Source organism: Mesoplodon mirus (assembly GCF_964341445.2).
Source record: "Mesoplodon mirus genome assembly, chromosome: 4".
NCBI lineage: Eukaryota > Metazoa > Chordata > Mammalia > Artiodactyla > Ziphiidae > Mesoplodon > Mesoplodon mirus.
This window is the reverse complement of record NC_138979.1, coordinates 35,327,683-35,340,703: the sequence shown is the minus strand read 5'-3', so window position 1 is coordinate 35,340,703 and position 13,021 is coordinate 35,327,683. Positions and strand designations below refer to the sequence as shown.

Sequence of the window (13,021 nt, the reverse complement as noted above, 5' to 3'; positions counted from 1 at the left end):
CCTCCTTGTGTTGTGAACCATTTTTTTTTTCTGCTTAGATATAAGATTTTCCCCATATACTTAAAATTAGAGGATTTTTCTAGAATAAGTCCAGGTTCTATTTTCTTTTCAATAATTTTGGTAAACAGTGAGGGCTTTTAGGACATAGATTCAAATCTTTCTTGGGTGCATGAAAGTTTTCTTCTGTTGTATTTGTGCCCCTTTTCTGTTATTTTTCTTATTTATTCTAAAGATTCACCAACTGTCTGTATTGCATCTCTTCTCTATTTTTAACATGTGATATTTTCCCCCACCTCTTTGTCTTTTTTCCTCCATGTTTTGGAAGCACACCTCCCCTTCAAACAAAAGCACTTGCCCTCCTCATCATTGAATGTATTTCCTACTATTCATTTGGATTTTCTTCTGTAATAGAGCAAACTTTGCATTATTTTTGTATTTTTCAGTCTTTTCTCAACCAAGCCAGAGGTCTTTTTTCCAGCCATGTTTTAACTCCTTAACCCCATCATTTATCTTTTGTTTTGTAGAATGCTTCCTTGAATTTTATTGTCATTAAATTTTAAGGAGATGCTATACATTTCCTTCTGTTTCTGATAATATTTTCCCCAAAATATGCTTTTCTTTCACTAATACAGGTTACATTCTTCTTCTTTTAGAGTGAAGAATTATTTTATCAAGTGGATATTGGTGTTTGTTTATTCATTTTTGAAATAAGAAAAGTAAATGCCCCCAAATAGTATTGTTGAATTTTCCTGGCATCCTTTTATTGTCATCTTGGATGATCTTAAAATGCATCTCTCACCTATGATCTCTCACTGCTGAGGCAGGGTAAAATAACGCCAGTAGCTACTTTGTAATCTTTGACAAATTACCCTCAGTTTCCTCATCTGTAAAATGGGAATAATAACAGTACTTCCTGATGGGGTTGTTGTTATGAGTAAATGATAAAATATATGTGAAGTACATAGAACAGTATCTCACACGAATAATAATACAATGAATGTTAGTTGTCATTTTTTATTGTATTGTAATTATTGAACTTTTCACTCTGACATCTCATTTAATCCTTACCTAACCCCATTAGGTTGGTACCATTACTGTTCCTATTTTACAGAAAATTATGGCCTTTGTATTTGAATAACAATTTGACTGGACATAATATTCTTGGGACCCAGATTCTCTCTCTCAAAACTTTTGCTCCATCCTTTTCTGGTTTTGAATGTTGTGAGTCTGAAGCCCACCTGACTTTTTATTCTTATAGGGGACTTTTTTTTGTAATGCTTATACAATTCTTTCTTCATCCTCAACGTTTTACTTTTTTAAGCCAGGTAAATTCATCTACACAAACATAGTGCTTTAAGACAACACAAATTTATTATCTCACAGTTCTGTAGGTCAGAAATCCAATAGATTCAACTGGTTTCTCTGGATCCCACTAGGCTAAAATCAAGATGTCTGTCAGCCTGAATGCTTCTCTGAAGGCCCTAGGGTGGAATCCACTCCCAGGCTCATTCAGGGAGTTGGCAGAATTCAGGCCCATGCAGTTGCAGAGCTGAAATCTCCATTTCCTTGCCGGCTGTTGGCCAGGAGTTGTTCTCAACTTCTGGAGGCCTCCTACATTCCTCAGCTCCTGGCCTCTTCCATCTTGGAGCCAGCAACAGCGGGCTGAGTACCTCTCATGCTTTGAATCTCTCTTGCCTCTTGTTCTGCTGCATCTCTCTAACTCCAGCCAGAGAATTTTTTCTGTTTTTAAGGACTCATGTGATTAGATTAGGCCCACTAGGATAATCTCCCTATCTTGAGGTCATAACCTTAATCACATCTGCAAAATCCCTTTTGCAATGTAAGGTAACATATTCATTAATTCTAGGAACTAGGGTGTGGACATCTTTGGGGGGGGCATTATTCTGCTAAAAGCTCTAGGTTTTTATGTTAATCATTTTTTCATCACTTTTTCCTGGAAGACAGCGTACCTTTCCAAGCTGTATTTTAGGCACATTTTTCGCATATTTTATTTATGAACACTTTTTTTCTGTTTCATGTGTTGAAACCTCTACTTGAAGAATCCAGTTGTCTTCAATACTGGATTATTTAGGTTCTCTCTCATTTTATCTCTAAAAACTGCATTAAAAATCAATTTTAGAGAGGTATAATTTACATACAAAAACTGTCTATTCAAATTGATGAGTTTTAACAGATGTACACAACCATAAAACCCCAGCCCCATTCATGATGCAAAATATTCCCATCACCCCAAAAGCTTCCTTTGCAGCCCATCCCTCCTTTCACCCCTCTAATTGCTTTAAAAGCTTCTCTTTCTCTCTCTCTTAACACTGCATTCACTTCCAAGTCTTGCTTCTGTGTCATTAATTTGATTTTCAGCCATATTTCTTCTGTTTTTCTTCTTAGTTCTGAATTATTTGTTAGTTTCTAATAATGTTATGTTTCATAGTTTGTTTCTTCAGCTCTATAGTTTTCCATTTTATTCTGTTGTTTTGTCATCTTGTGTCTAAGCTCTCATGTTAGTGAATTGCTCTTCTTTTAAATTCTTCTATTGTACAAAGACATAGGGAACATGCTCTGTTTCTCTGGTTTTGTTGTGCCCAGACACTGCTCTTCAAATGCTTGTGTGCAGCTGTGCTCCATTCTTTTCTTTAAAAAAAATTACTGCAGGAGAGAAACAAAAACAAAACAAGATTAAGAACTGCATGAACACTATACTATCTTTCCTTTAAATAAAAAATAATACATAGAAGAAGATCATGCTAGAAGATGCATACATTTTGGAGTTGCCATGGCTCCCCACATCACCTCCCCCAAATCATTCATGGCTAATTTGGACAGCTCTGACATTTGTTTTTTAAGAGAACCCTTAAAAGGATCTTTGAAAACCAACTTGAGGAAATTCCCAGGTGGTACAGTGGTTAGGACTCTGTGCTTTCACTTTTGAGGGCCTGGGTTCTGTCCCTGGTCTGGGAACTAAGATCCCACAATCCCCCCCAATTTTTTTAATTAAAAAATTGAACAGAAAAACAACTTGAAATATCCAGGACACCTAGAAAAATATCAAGTGTAACCATCATTTGCCCTTTTGGGGATTGAGGTGAGCCTTCCTCTCAGGATTCTCAATCTACAAGACACAAGAGTCCAATCTGAATGGAAAAAATCTACTTCCCATTAAAATATAATCCCAAATTTTAAGTTTTTATTAAAGTTTTTATACAAAGGCGAAAAGAGAAAAAATATTAATGATCGTAGAAGTACCGCATTCATATGGTTAGAAAGTTCAAACATTTTAAAGCTACAAAACAAAAAGTAAAAGCCTCCCTCTACACACTCCAGTTCCCAACTCTTGCAATTGCTTCCTGAAAAGAGAAATTATATGTAACTCAGCATATATAGACATATAGCTATAAATATATACTATATATATAGTATATGCACTATATATGTATATATATGCCCTTTTGTGTGTTTAGACAAAAGATCATAGTATATATATCCCATACTTATTTCATTTAACAGTCTTCAAGAGAAGACTATTCCTTATCAATCACATAGACTCACCTCCTTCTTTTATTTTATTTTATTTTATTATTATTTTTTTTTTTGCGATACGCGGGCTTCTCACCACTGTGGCCTCTCCCATTGCGGAGCACAGGCTCCGGACGTGCAGGCTCAGTGGCCATGGCTCACGGGCCCAGCCGCTCCACGGCATGTGGGATCTTCCCGGACCGGGGCATGAACCTGTGTCCCCTGCATCGGCAGGCAGACTCTCAACCACTGCGCCACCAGGGAAGCCCTCACCTCCTTCTTTTAAATGACCTCATCTTATTACATTCTATGGATGCATCATCTTAAATTTAATGTCTCCTCCTTTCCAGTTCTACCATGGGAAAACAGCAAGCAAAGTAGAGAGTAAACATGCAAATATTACTCCAATACCACTCCATCCTGAGAAGTTAAGCAAAACCTTTCATGGAAATTGAGGATTAGAGAATAGAGTTTCCCACTAACAATTTTCAAACCAGGAAACAAAATGCGGAAAGGGAGGAGTTATTGATATTTCTTTATTGGGCTCATCTAAAGCAATGGTGTTTCAATTCTGCTGATTGGTATGTGCTATTGTGTACAACTGTAATGAAGCCTTTGAGAGACCCTTGTAACCATATCATTCTGAGATTTTAAACATTAAGCCTTGGAAGTGCATTTTAAGCAAACATCTCAGCAGCATTTTCTGAAGTTAGTTAGTACAACATTATCCCATGAATAGAGGCGTATATTCACTTAAATTTAGGAAATGATGCACATCATATTCCCCTCTTAAATATGTATGGTATGCATTCATATCATAGTTTTTGGAAAAGTTTTGCAGTAAATAAACCTATTCAACCTTATTGAAAGCAAAGTTTCCCAGACTTATTCTATTACCACACTCTTTCCAGCCTATTACTTGTTGATGATATCTTATGATGCAAATGTTCCTTCAGAGTATCTTTAAAATATATGTCCCTATTGAATCTATGTTTTAAATTCAGTGCAGGAATCAGTAAACATTTTCTGTAAAGAGCCAGATAATAACTATTTTAGGTTTTGCAGACCAAACAGTCTATATTGCAAATACTCAGCTCTGCCATGTAACACAAAAGCAGCCATAAACAATGGTGAACGAGTGATCGTGGCTGTATTCCAATAAATCTTTAATTATGGACACACATTGAATTTTATGTCATTTTCACATGACACAAAATATTTTCCTTCTTTTTTCCCCCAGCCATTGAAAACTATAAAAATCATTCTTAACAGGTAGGCTGGATTTGACCTTTGTAGGCCTTTGGTCTACAGACCAAAGGGTGACACCCTATGATTTAGTGGCTAATGATTCAGGATAAGAAATAAATGCTTTATTCAGTCAGATTGGGCAACACCTGGGATATTTTCAAGAAGATTCAGAAGTTTTGTGTATTTATATATTAAATAGAAAAGAATATTAAAGCTTCATCCACTCTTTAGAAAGCATTTGTTATCCTACCGTGTAGCTCCTAAATATGGAGACATTTTAATAAAACTCTGCCTGTTAAGAAAGGGTAAGCTCAATAAAGATTTCTTGAATAAATACTGGTGAACATTTCCATATTATAAAAGAAATCAGAGTAGAAATGATCTCTACACAATGGTTTATTTATTACCAGATCTTAAAGAAAGCCTTTTAGTGATGATCTGCATAGGTCAGAGCACAGAATTTGAATTATAAAATGGGTACAAAAGTTCAGTGTATCTCTGGTGCAAATTTCTTTCCGTGGCTGACGGGGTTGGAACATTTGTCAACGACACATTTTTGAGCACCAACAAAAGGACAGCATTCCAAATATATTGAATTCCCTCTGGATGAAGTTACTTTTTTCCTTCATAGAATGCTTGTCACTCCTTTTGTGGCCTCTCTTGAATGATTGCCCGTGTCCTCCCCCCACCCGGGGCTCCCCCATTTCACGCAGGTTCATTCCGGAGCCCTGGTCCGCCTGCAGCACCACGTGTGGGGCAGGCGTTCAGGTGCGAGAGGTGAAGTGCCGCGTGCTCCTGACATTCATGCAGACGGAGACCGAGCTACCCGAGGAAGAGTGTGAAGGCCCCCGGCTGCCCACCGAGCGGCCCTGCCACCTGGAACCCTGTGATGAGAGCCCCACCTCCCGTGAGCTGGCTGCCTCCCAGCAGGAGCAGGACAATGAGATGACTTACGACTGGGAGTATGCTGGATTCACCCCTTGCACCGCCACGTGTTTGGGAGGTATGTGATTTTTTGTTAAAGGGACAGTTAGGTCTTGCATTGCGGATGGTTTGAGAAATCACTAAATCGGTTAAGCCAAATATGCAAATTAGCAGAAGTCAAAAGGAGGTTAAGGTTGAGTAATTGAAAACTATGCCCTTTCTTTCAGTTTTCATCGTGATTATTCTAGAAGGATAAAGGACTAGTGGCACTGTAGCCTATGCTCCTTGGCCTAAGCATCTGCCTAACTGAGATGGAGCGAGAGGTCACTGATTAATAGAGAATAAATAGGAAAATGCAGAAATGATTAGTTAAGGCAATCTTGTGCATAAAACAGAATTACAGATTGAGGCAGCCTGGGATTGCCCTATCTGATGCAACTCTTGGTCAGAAGCCATCCTTAGAAAATATTTAGATCCATACCTGCACATTGGACCAGAAACCAGTGCAGAGCACACTGATCACCATGATTTATGTGTGTGTACGTGTGGGGTAACATGCATAGCCAGGGGACCCTGTTAGGATTAAGAAGTGGTAATATAGTCAGGGGACCCCACTGGGGTGGAAGTTGGCCCCAAGGTGCTTTAAGCATTCCAGGATCCAAAAGGGACTGGATGAGCAGACAGTGGGAGTCCAGATAGTCATTCTCTCTCTGTTGGAAGGAAAAAGACAGAAATAATCAATGGGAAACCTAGATCCTCTACTAACATGAAGGAGACTCATCTCATCAGGAATCCAGCCCCCTGACATCCTATCACTGACTCCTGACTGCACCTTCCTGCCAGCTGTCGTGGCCAAAGTTGGGGGCTAGAAATGCTAGGAAGCTATTGCCTTAGGAGGCAGTTGGCTCAAGAGCACGCTCCACTCCTCCTGGTGGCCCCGCGCCCATTAGGAGCTCCCGTTCGGGTCTTAGAGCTCATGGACCAGTCATTGTGCCCGAGCCTCTCCTCTTTTGCCCCTCAGGCTCTTGAGTACATTCTCAATCCTTGCCATCCAGTCACTGTGACTTCATGGTATCTGTCTTTCTCCCTTCTTGTCTAATCAACCTGTAAACCCACCTATCCTAGACACCAGCCTGTCAATAAACCCAGATGAGGTGGTGTGTGCTTTACCCCCAGGTTTCAGCTAAGCTACTGCCTTTCGCCTGGAGGTACACATGTGCAAGTTAGGAGGAGAACCCTTATCTGCCTCCAGATTCTCTCTATCTCTTACTTGCTTCTCCCTGGTTCCTAGAAGCCCATCCCAAGTAGCCAGGAATTTAGCCTGGTTCACTTGGACCCTAAATGTCTGCTATGTCTCTTCCCTTCCGGGCACATAAGTCTCAGTTACCTGCACACTGCCACATGTCTGCTGTTGCCCCAAAACCTAACTACTGCTCCCTCTGGGTTCAGGGTCCTGGCCACGTCTTTTGTTATATCTTGGAAACCTTAAGACTGATATGCCCTTGGCAATCTGGGAGCTAGTACTTTCTTGATGAATCTGGGGAAACCCTCTAGAGATAGTCACTGGGATGCAAAAATGTCCTCTTATTCAATTGCAATTATAGATGTCTGGAACTTTCTACTACATGACTACAAGATGCAGCTATCTCTACCACTTCTGAGCCACTACATTGCTGTATTTTCACCAGAGACTTGGAGCTTTGTCTTTCATTATGAGAGCAGAAATAAGCCCTGCTATTGCTTGCATACCCCAAAACTACTGTGTTAATCTCAGGCTTTTAAATACTGCCATTGATAGAATTACTGTTGCATCTAGTACTCTGTCATCCTTGACTTCAGTTCTTTTCCTGAGTGGGAAGGCCCTCTCCAGATGGGAAAATATGGCTTGTTGGGTCCTTGGAACTCAACAGGCCACTAGGAGCTGCCCAAGGAAAATTGACCAGGTAAATTCTGATTCAGTTGGAAGAGTCTATTAGACCTCATTTTTGGAGCCTGATGCCAAAATATTTGGATCTGCTGTGTTCCCAGTGTCCACTAAGACAGCCCTAGTTTCCACCTCCAGGATGCCTGGACCCCTGGAATGATTTTTTTTTGGTAACAACTTTATTAAGATATTAATTCACACACCATATGATTTATATATTTAAAGTATACAATTTGGTGTTTTTAAGTATATTCATCAAGTTGTGCAGCCATCATCACAATCAGTTTTAGAACACTTTCCCCCCAAAAGAACCCTGTATCCTTAAGAAATCACTCCCCATTTTCCTTCAAGCCCCCATTTTCCTGCTAGCAGCAGCCTCTGGCAACTACTAATCTACTTTCTATTTATTCTGGACATTTCATATAAATGGAATCACACAATAAGCAATCTTCTGTGACCCCTTTCTTTAATTTAGTGTGTTTTCTATGTTCATCCATGTTGTAGCATAAGTCAGTACTTCATTTCTTTTTAGGACTGAATACTATTCCATTGTATGGCTATATCACATTTATCCATTCATCAGTTAGAATTTGGATTATTTGCATGTCTTTGGTATTATGAGAAATACTGCTCTGAACATTCATGTTCACATTTTTGCATGGACATATGTCTTCATTTCTCTTGGGTATGTACTTAGGAGTAATAGCATGACCAGGATCTGTTTAAAACATAAAAGTTCTTGTGAAACTTGACTAATGCAGTTTATCCTATGGGCACTGTGGACCTTTTGGCCTATTGTGAGGAGAAAAATGCCTTGCACATGTTAGAAATGCATTTCAGTATTCAGATGGTTGATGGGAAGGTGTCCATTTATTTCTGACATCCTCTTGTGTATCTGGAACGCATTTTACATATTTTAATAGCCCTCAACTTGGTAATCTTTCAACTTTCAGTTAAACGGAATTTAACCTTGTGAGGGTGCCTTGAGTTGTGTAATTCAGAATTATATCATTAAGATGAACCTTGGATACCCACTAACCCAAATTTTACAGTTGAGGAAGCTGAGGATTAGAGGGCATCACACAGTCCAAAATAGAAAATGAACAGCTTAATTGTCATTCTTTAGAGAGTGTTGATTGAACTGTCAGCGCTTATAATAAGCTTCTTAACTTTGTAAAAAGTAATGTTTTTAATTTCTTGGGTTCAAGCTTAAAATTTCCTCTTAAATACATAACTAAATTCTATAAAAACTGGAAAGCTTGGAGGATTATAAAATCCTCTATAAATGCAGGAAACCGGACACCTGCTCTGCGCTAGACTCCATGCTCTGCACTTGCTTCTGGGCTCAATATCAGCGTATAAAATGAAGGCATAGTTCTTTTCCTGATGGAGTGCAGCTTTTGATTATTTCGGCTTTACTGTCTCTACTGCATTACTTATAGGCAGTGATACTTGCCCCTCTGTGATCCATTTTAATGTGGTTTTAAAGGCTTGGCGTCTACAAGTCCACTTATGTGTGGTTTTGAATGTGGGTTTTTAACCCTCACCTGGATAATAGGGAGGGTAAGTCTGCAGTGACTGAAAACCACAGGAAAGTAGAATTTCCACAGGCATATAGTTATTTCTTCAACATTCCTGTTTCTGTAGAAAAATAAGATACACAAATTATAGATTTCCAAAAAGATAAACTTTCGGTCACATCCTGATATTGTGTATTTGTATATTCTAACTTGCCTTCACATCATACAGGAAATAAAAGTAAATCCGTTTATTGTCATTACTGATGATTAAGAACGTTTTACAAATCTGCTTTCATACTGGAGTGGCAACAGAGAATTCTTTTTCAATTCCCAAAAGTATGAAGCATGCAGACATATTCAATTTCCATCTTCCAGAGTGTGTGTATGTATGTATGTATACAGCATTGTGTGTTGTGTGTGTATGTGTGTATGTGTGCGTGTGTACATACGTGTACATTCTAGAAGTTATGCTTACCTTTTTAATACCCTCTGGTAAGGTTTTGTAATTTACTACATCATAAACATTCCTCACTAAACTTTTCTTTGGTATCTTATATTATTTGTTGCATTTATGACCTTTCATTTTCACCCTTGTATTTTCTAAAAGCACAGGCTAGTAGGATACACATGGACTTTGAGGCCTGGCCCCATTTTTTTTTTTTTTTTTTTTACAGTACACGGGCCTCTCACTGTTGTGGCCTCTCCCTTTGCGGAGCACAGGCTCCGGACACGCAGGCTCAGCGGCCATGGCTCACGGGCCCAGCCGCTCCATGGCACGTGGGATCTTCCCGGACCCGGGCACGAACCCGTGTCCCCTCCATCGGCAGGCGGACTCTCAACCACTGCGCCACCAGGGAAGCCCCTGGGCCCATTTTTGAACCCTAGTTCTGCCACTCCCTTTGGGCTAGTTATTTAAGTTTGTAGAGGTTTATTTTTGTAAAATGAGCCATATCTACCTTATTAGGATTAATGAAAGGATTAACTGTTATTCTTTTTTTTTTAACATCTTTATTGGAGTATAACTGCTTTACAATGGTGTGTTAGTTTCTGCTTTATAACAAAGTAAATCAGCTATACATATACATATACCCCCATATATTACTCAGCCATAAAAAGAAATGAAATTAACTCTGATTCTTAAACAAGGTTATGTTGGAGAGGTGTTTAATCACAGTGCCTGACACGTGGTATATAATAAATGTTGGTGGGACGATTGGTTTATAATATAATAATAGGTTATTCATCTTATATTAGGCTACTGTTTTTTTCTCCTTTTTAAAAAAAAATCTGACTAAACTGCTGAAGCCCTTCATGCATCTAACAGTTTCCGAGTGCATTCTTTTGAATTCTTCAAGTAAATAATCATCTGCAATTAATGATGATTTTTCTCTTTCTATTTCCAATAGTTATTTATCTTGTTTATGTTTTATATCTTACTGCATTGTTCAAAATTTCCAAAACGATAGTAAATAATGTGGATAATGCCAACTTTGCCTTGGTCTTGACATTAGCAGGAATCTCTCTATTGTTTCATTCAAAAACAACAGCCTATAAATATTTAGTGCATGTTTCTTTGTGCCAAGCACTTGCCTAGGTGATATGGACTCAGTAGTTCCTACCTTTGGAACTCAAATCTAGTGAGTGAAATGTGTTACTCACATAATCACACACACACGTATGTAAAGTTACAGCTGGTTATAGCAGCTACAGAAGAAGTATGTGGTTCTATGAAAGCATATAATAGGAGGAATTTGACCTAATTAGGGAAGTCAGGGAAAGCTTCCCTAAGAACAATTACACTCGAACTTAAATCTGAAAGATCAGGAATTAATTAAGCAAAAGAGAGGTTGGAGATGGTGGTACAAAGAGAATTTCCAGCAGAAAAAAGATCATGTGGAAGGGCCCTATGTGGCGGGAGGGCACATGGGACATTCCAGGAGCTGAAGAAGTCGGGCACAGCTGGGGTACTGAGAAAGACGGAGTTTAATGTGAGATGATGCTAGAGAGGAATGCAGGGGCCAGACAGTTAAGGCCTTACCGGCCGTGTTGATTTGGGTCTTTATCCCAAGATCAATGAGAAGCCATTCAAGTCATTAAAGTGGGAGTCAATGATCAAATGTTTATTTATTTCAAAAAGGTTAGTCCGGTTGTATTGTAAAAAAGGGATTAGAAGGGTTTATAGCAGATGTAAGAGGGAGGACCATCAAGGAAGCTTTTGCTTGGTCCAGGAAAGAGCTTGGGCTGGAGTGGTGATGATGATGGAGATGGAGTGACCAGATGACTTTGAGAGATGCTGAGAAGGGAAAAAGTCTGTCAGTGGAGTGGGCCAGTGGGAGTGAGGTGGCAGGTCTGAGTCCTAAGATTCTTTTCTGAGATGATGAGTGCCGACAGGTGGTCCAGTTTGGCAGAAAGAAATCACGGCTTCAGTTTGGACATAATGATTTTAAAGTGCCTTTAGACTTCCAAATGGAGATGCTAAAGAGACAGTTGAATGTGTGAGTCTGAAGCAAAGTGGCAAGATCTAGTCTGGAAATATACATTTACGAGTCATCTGTGTACAGAGAGAATTGAAGCCAGGGGCATGGATGCAAATCTTCAGGAAGAGAACACCTGTGAGCCGTGGGGAGGGTCTAAGAATGAGCTTTGAGGAAATTCAACATCTGATGGCTGGGTGGAGGATACTGAGCCACAAAAGTCAATGCAATGAAGAGGTCAGCCAGATAGGAGCAAAACCAGGAGGGAGTGGTGTGGTGGGAACCATAAATCACAGCATGATCCTTTTTGACCCACCTCCTAGAGAAATGGAAATAAAAACAAAAATAAACAAATGCGACCTAATGAAACTTAAAAGCTTTTGCATAGCGGAGGAAACCATAAACAAGACGAAAAGACAACCCTCAGAATGGGAGAAAATATTTGCAAATGAAACTGAGAAACATTTAATCTCCAAAATATACAAGCAGCTCATGCAGCTCAATATCAAAAAAATAAACAACCCAATCCAAAAATGGGCAGAAGACCTAAATAGACATTTCTCCAAAGCAGATATACAGATTTCCAACAAACACATGAAAGGATGCTCAACATCACTAATCATTAGAGAAATGCAAATCAAAACTACAATGTATCACCTCACATTGGCCAGAATGGCCATCACCAAAAAATCTACAAACAATACATACTGGAGAGGGTGTGGAGAAAAGGAAACCCTCTTGCATTGTTGGTGGGAATGTAAATTGATACAGCCCCTATGGAGAACAGTATGGAGGTTCCTTAAAAAACTAAAAATAGAACTACCATACAATCCAGCAATCCCACTACTGGGTATATACCCTGAGAAAACCATAATTCAAAAGTCATGTACCACAATGTTCATTGCAGCTCTATTTACAATAGCCAGGACATGGAAACAAGCTAAGTGTCCATCAGCAGATGAATGGATAAAGAAAATGTGGCACATGTACAACAGAATATTACTCAGCCATAAAAAGAAATGCAACTGAGTTATTTGTAGTGAGGTGGGTGGACCTAGAGTCTGTCATACAGAGTGAAGAAAGTCAGAAAGAGAAAAGCAAACACTGTATGCTAACACATATATATGGAATCTAAAAAAAAAAAAAATGGATCTGAAGAACCTAGGGGCAGGACAGGAATAAAGACACAGACGTAGAAAATGGACTTGAGGACACGGGGAGGGAGAAGGGTAAGCTGGGACAAAGTGAGAGAGTGGCATGGACATATACACACTACCAATGTAAAATAGATGGTGGGAAGCAGCTGCATAGCACACGGAGATCAGCTCTGTGCTTTGTGACCACCTAGAGGGGTGGGATAGGGAGGGTGGGAGGGAGACGCAAGAGGGAGAGGATATGGG

General features: G+C 39.4%; 1 protein-coding gene across 1 annotated transcript in view; it reads left to right on the top strand.

The window, feature by feature from the left end:
- ADAMTSL3 (ADAMTS like 3) overlaps positions 1-13,021 on the top strand; it is a 394,591-nt gene that overhangs the window by 250,502 nt on the left and 131,068 nt on the right. The window contains 1 exon segment of the mRNA XM_082617479.1: positions 5,493-5,782. Within this exon segment, the coding sequence (XP_082473605.1) occupies positions 5,493-5,782 (290 nt within the window).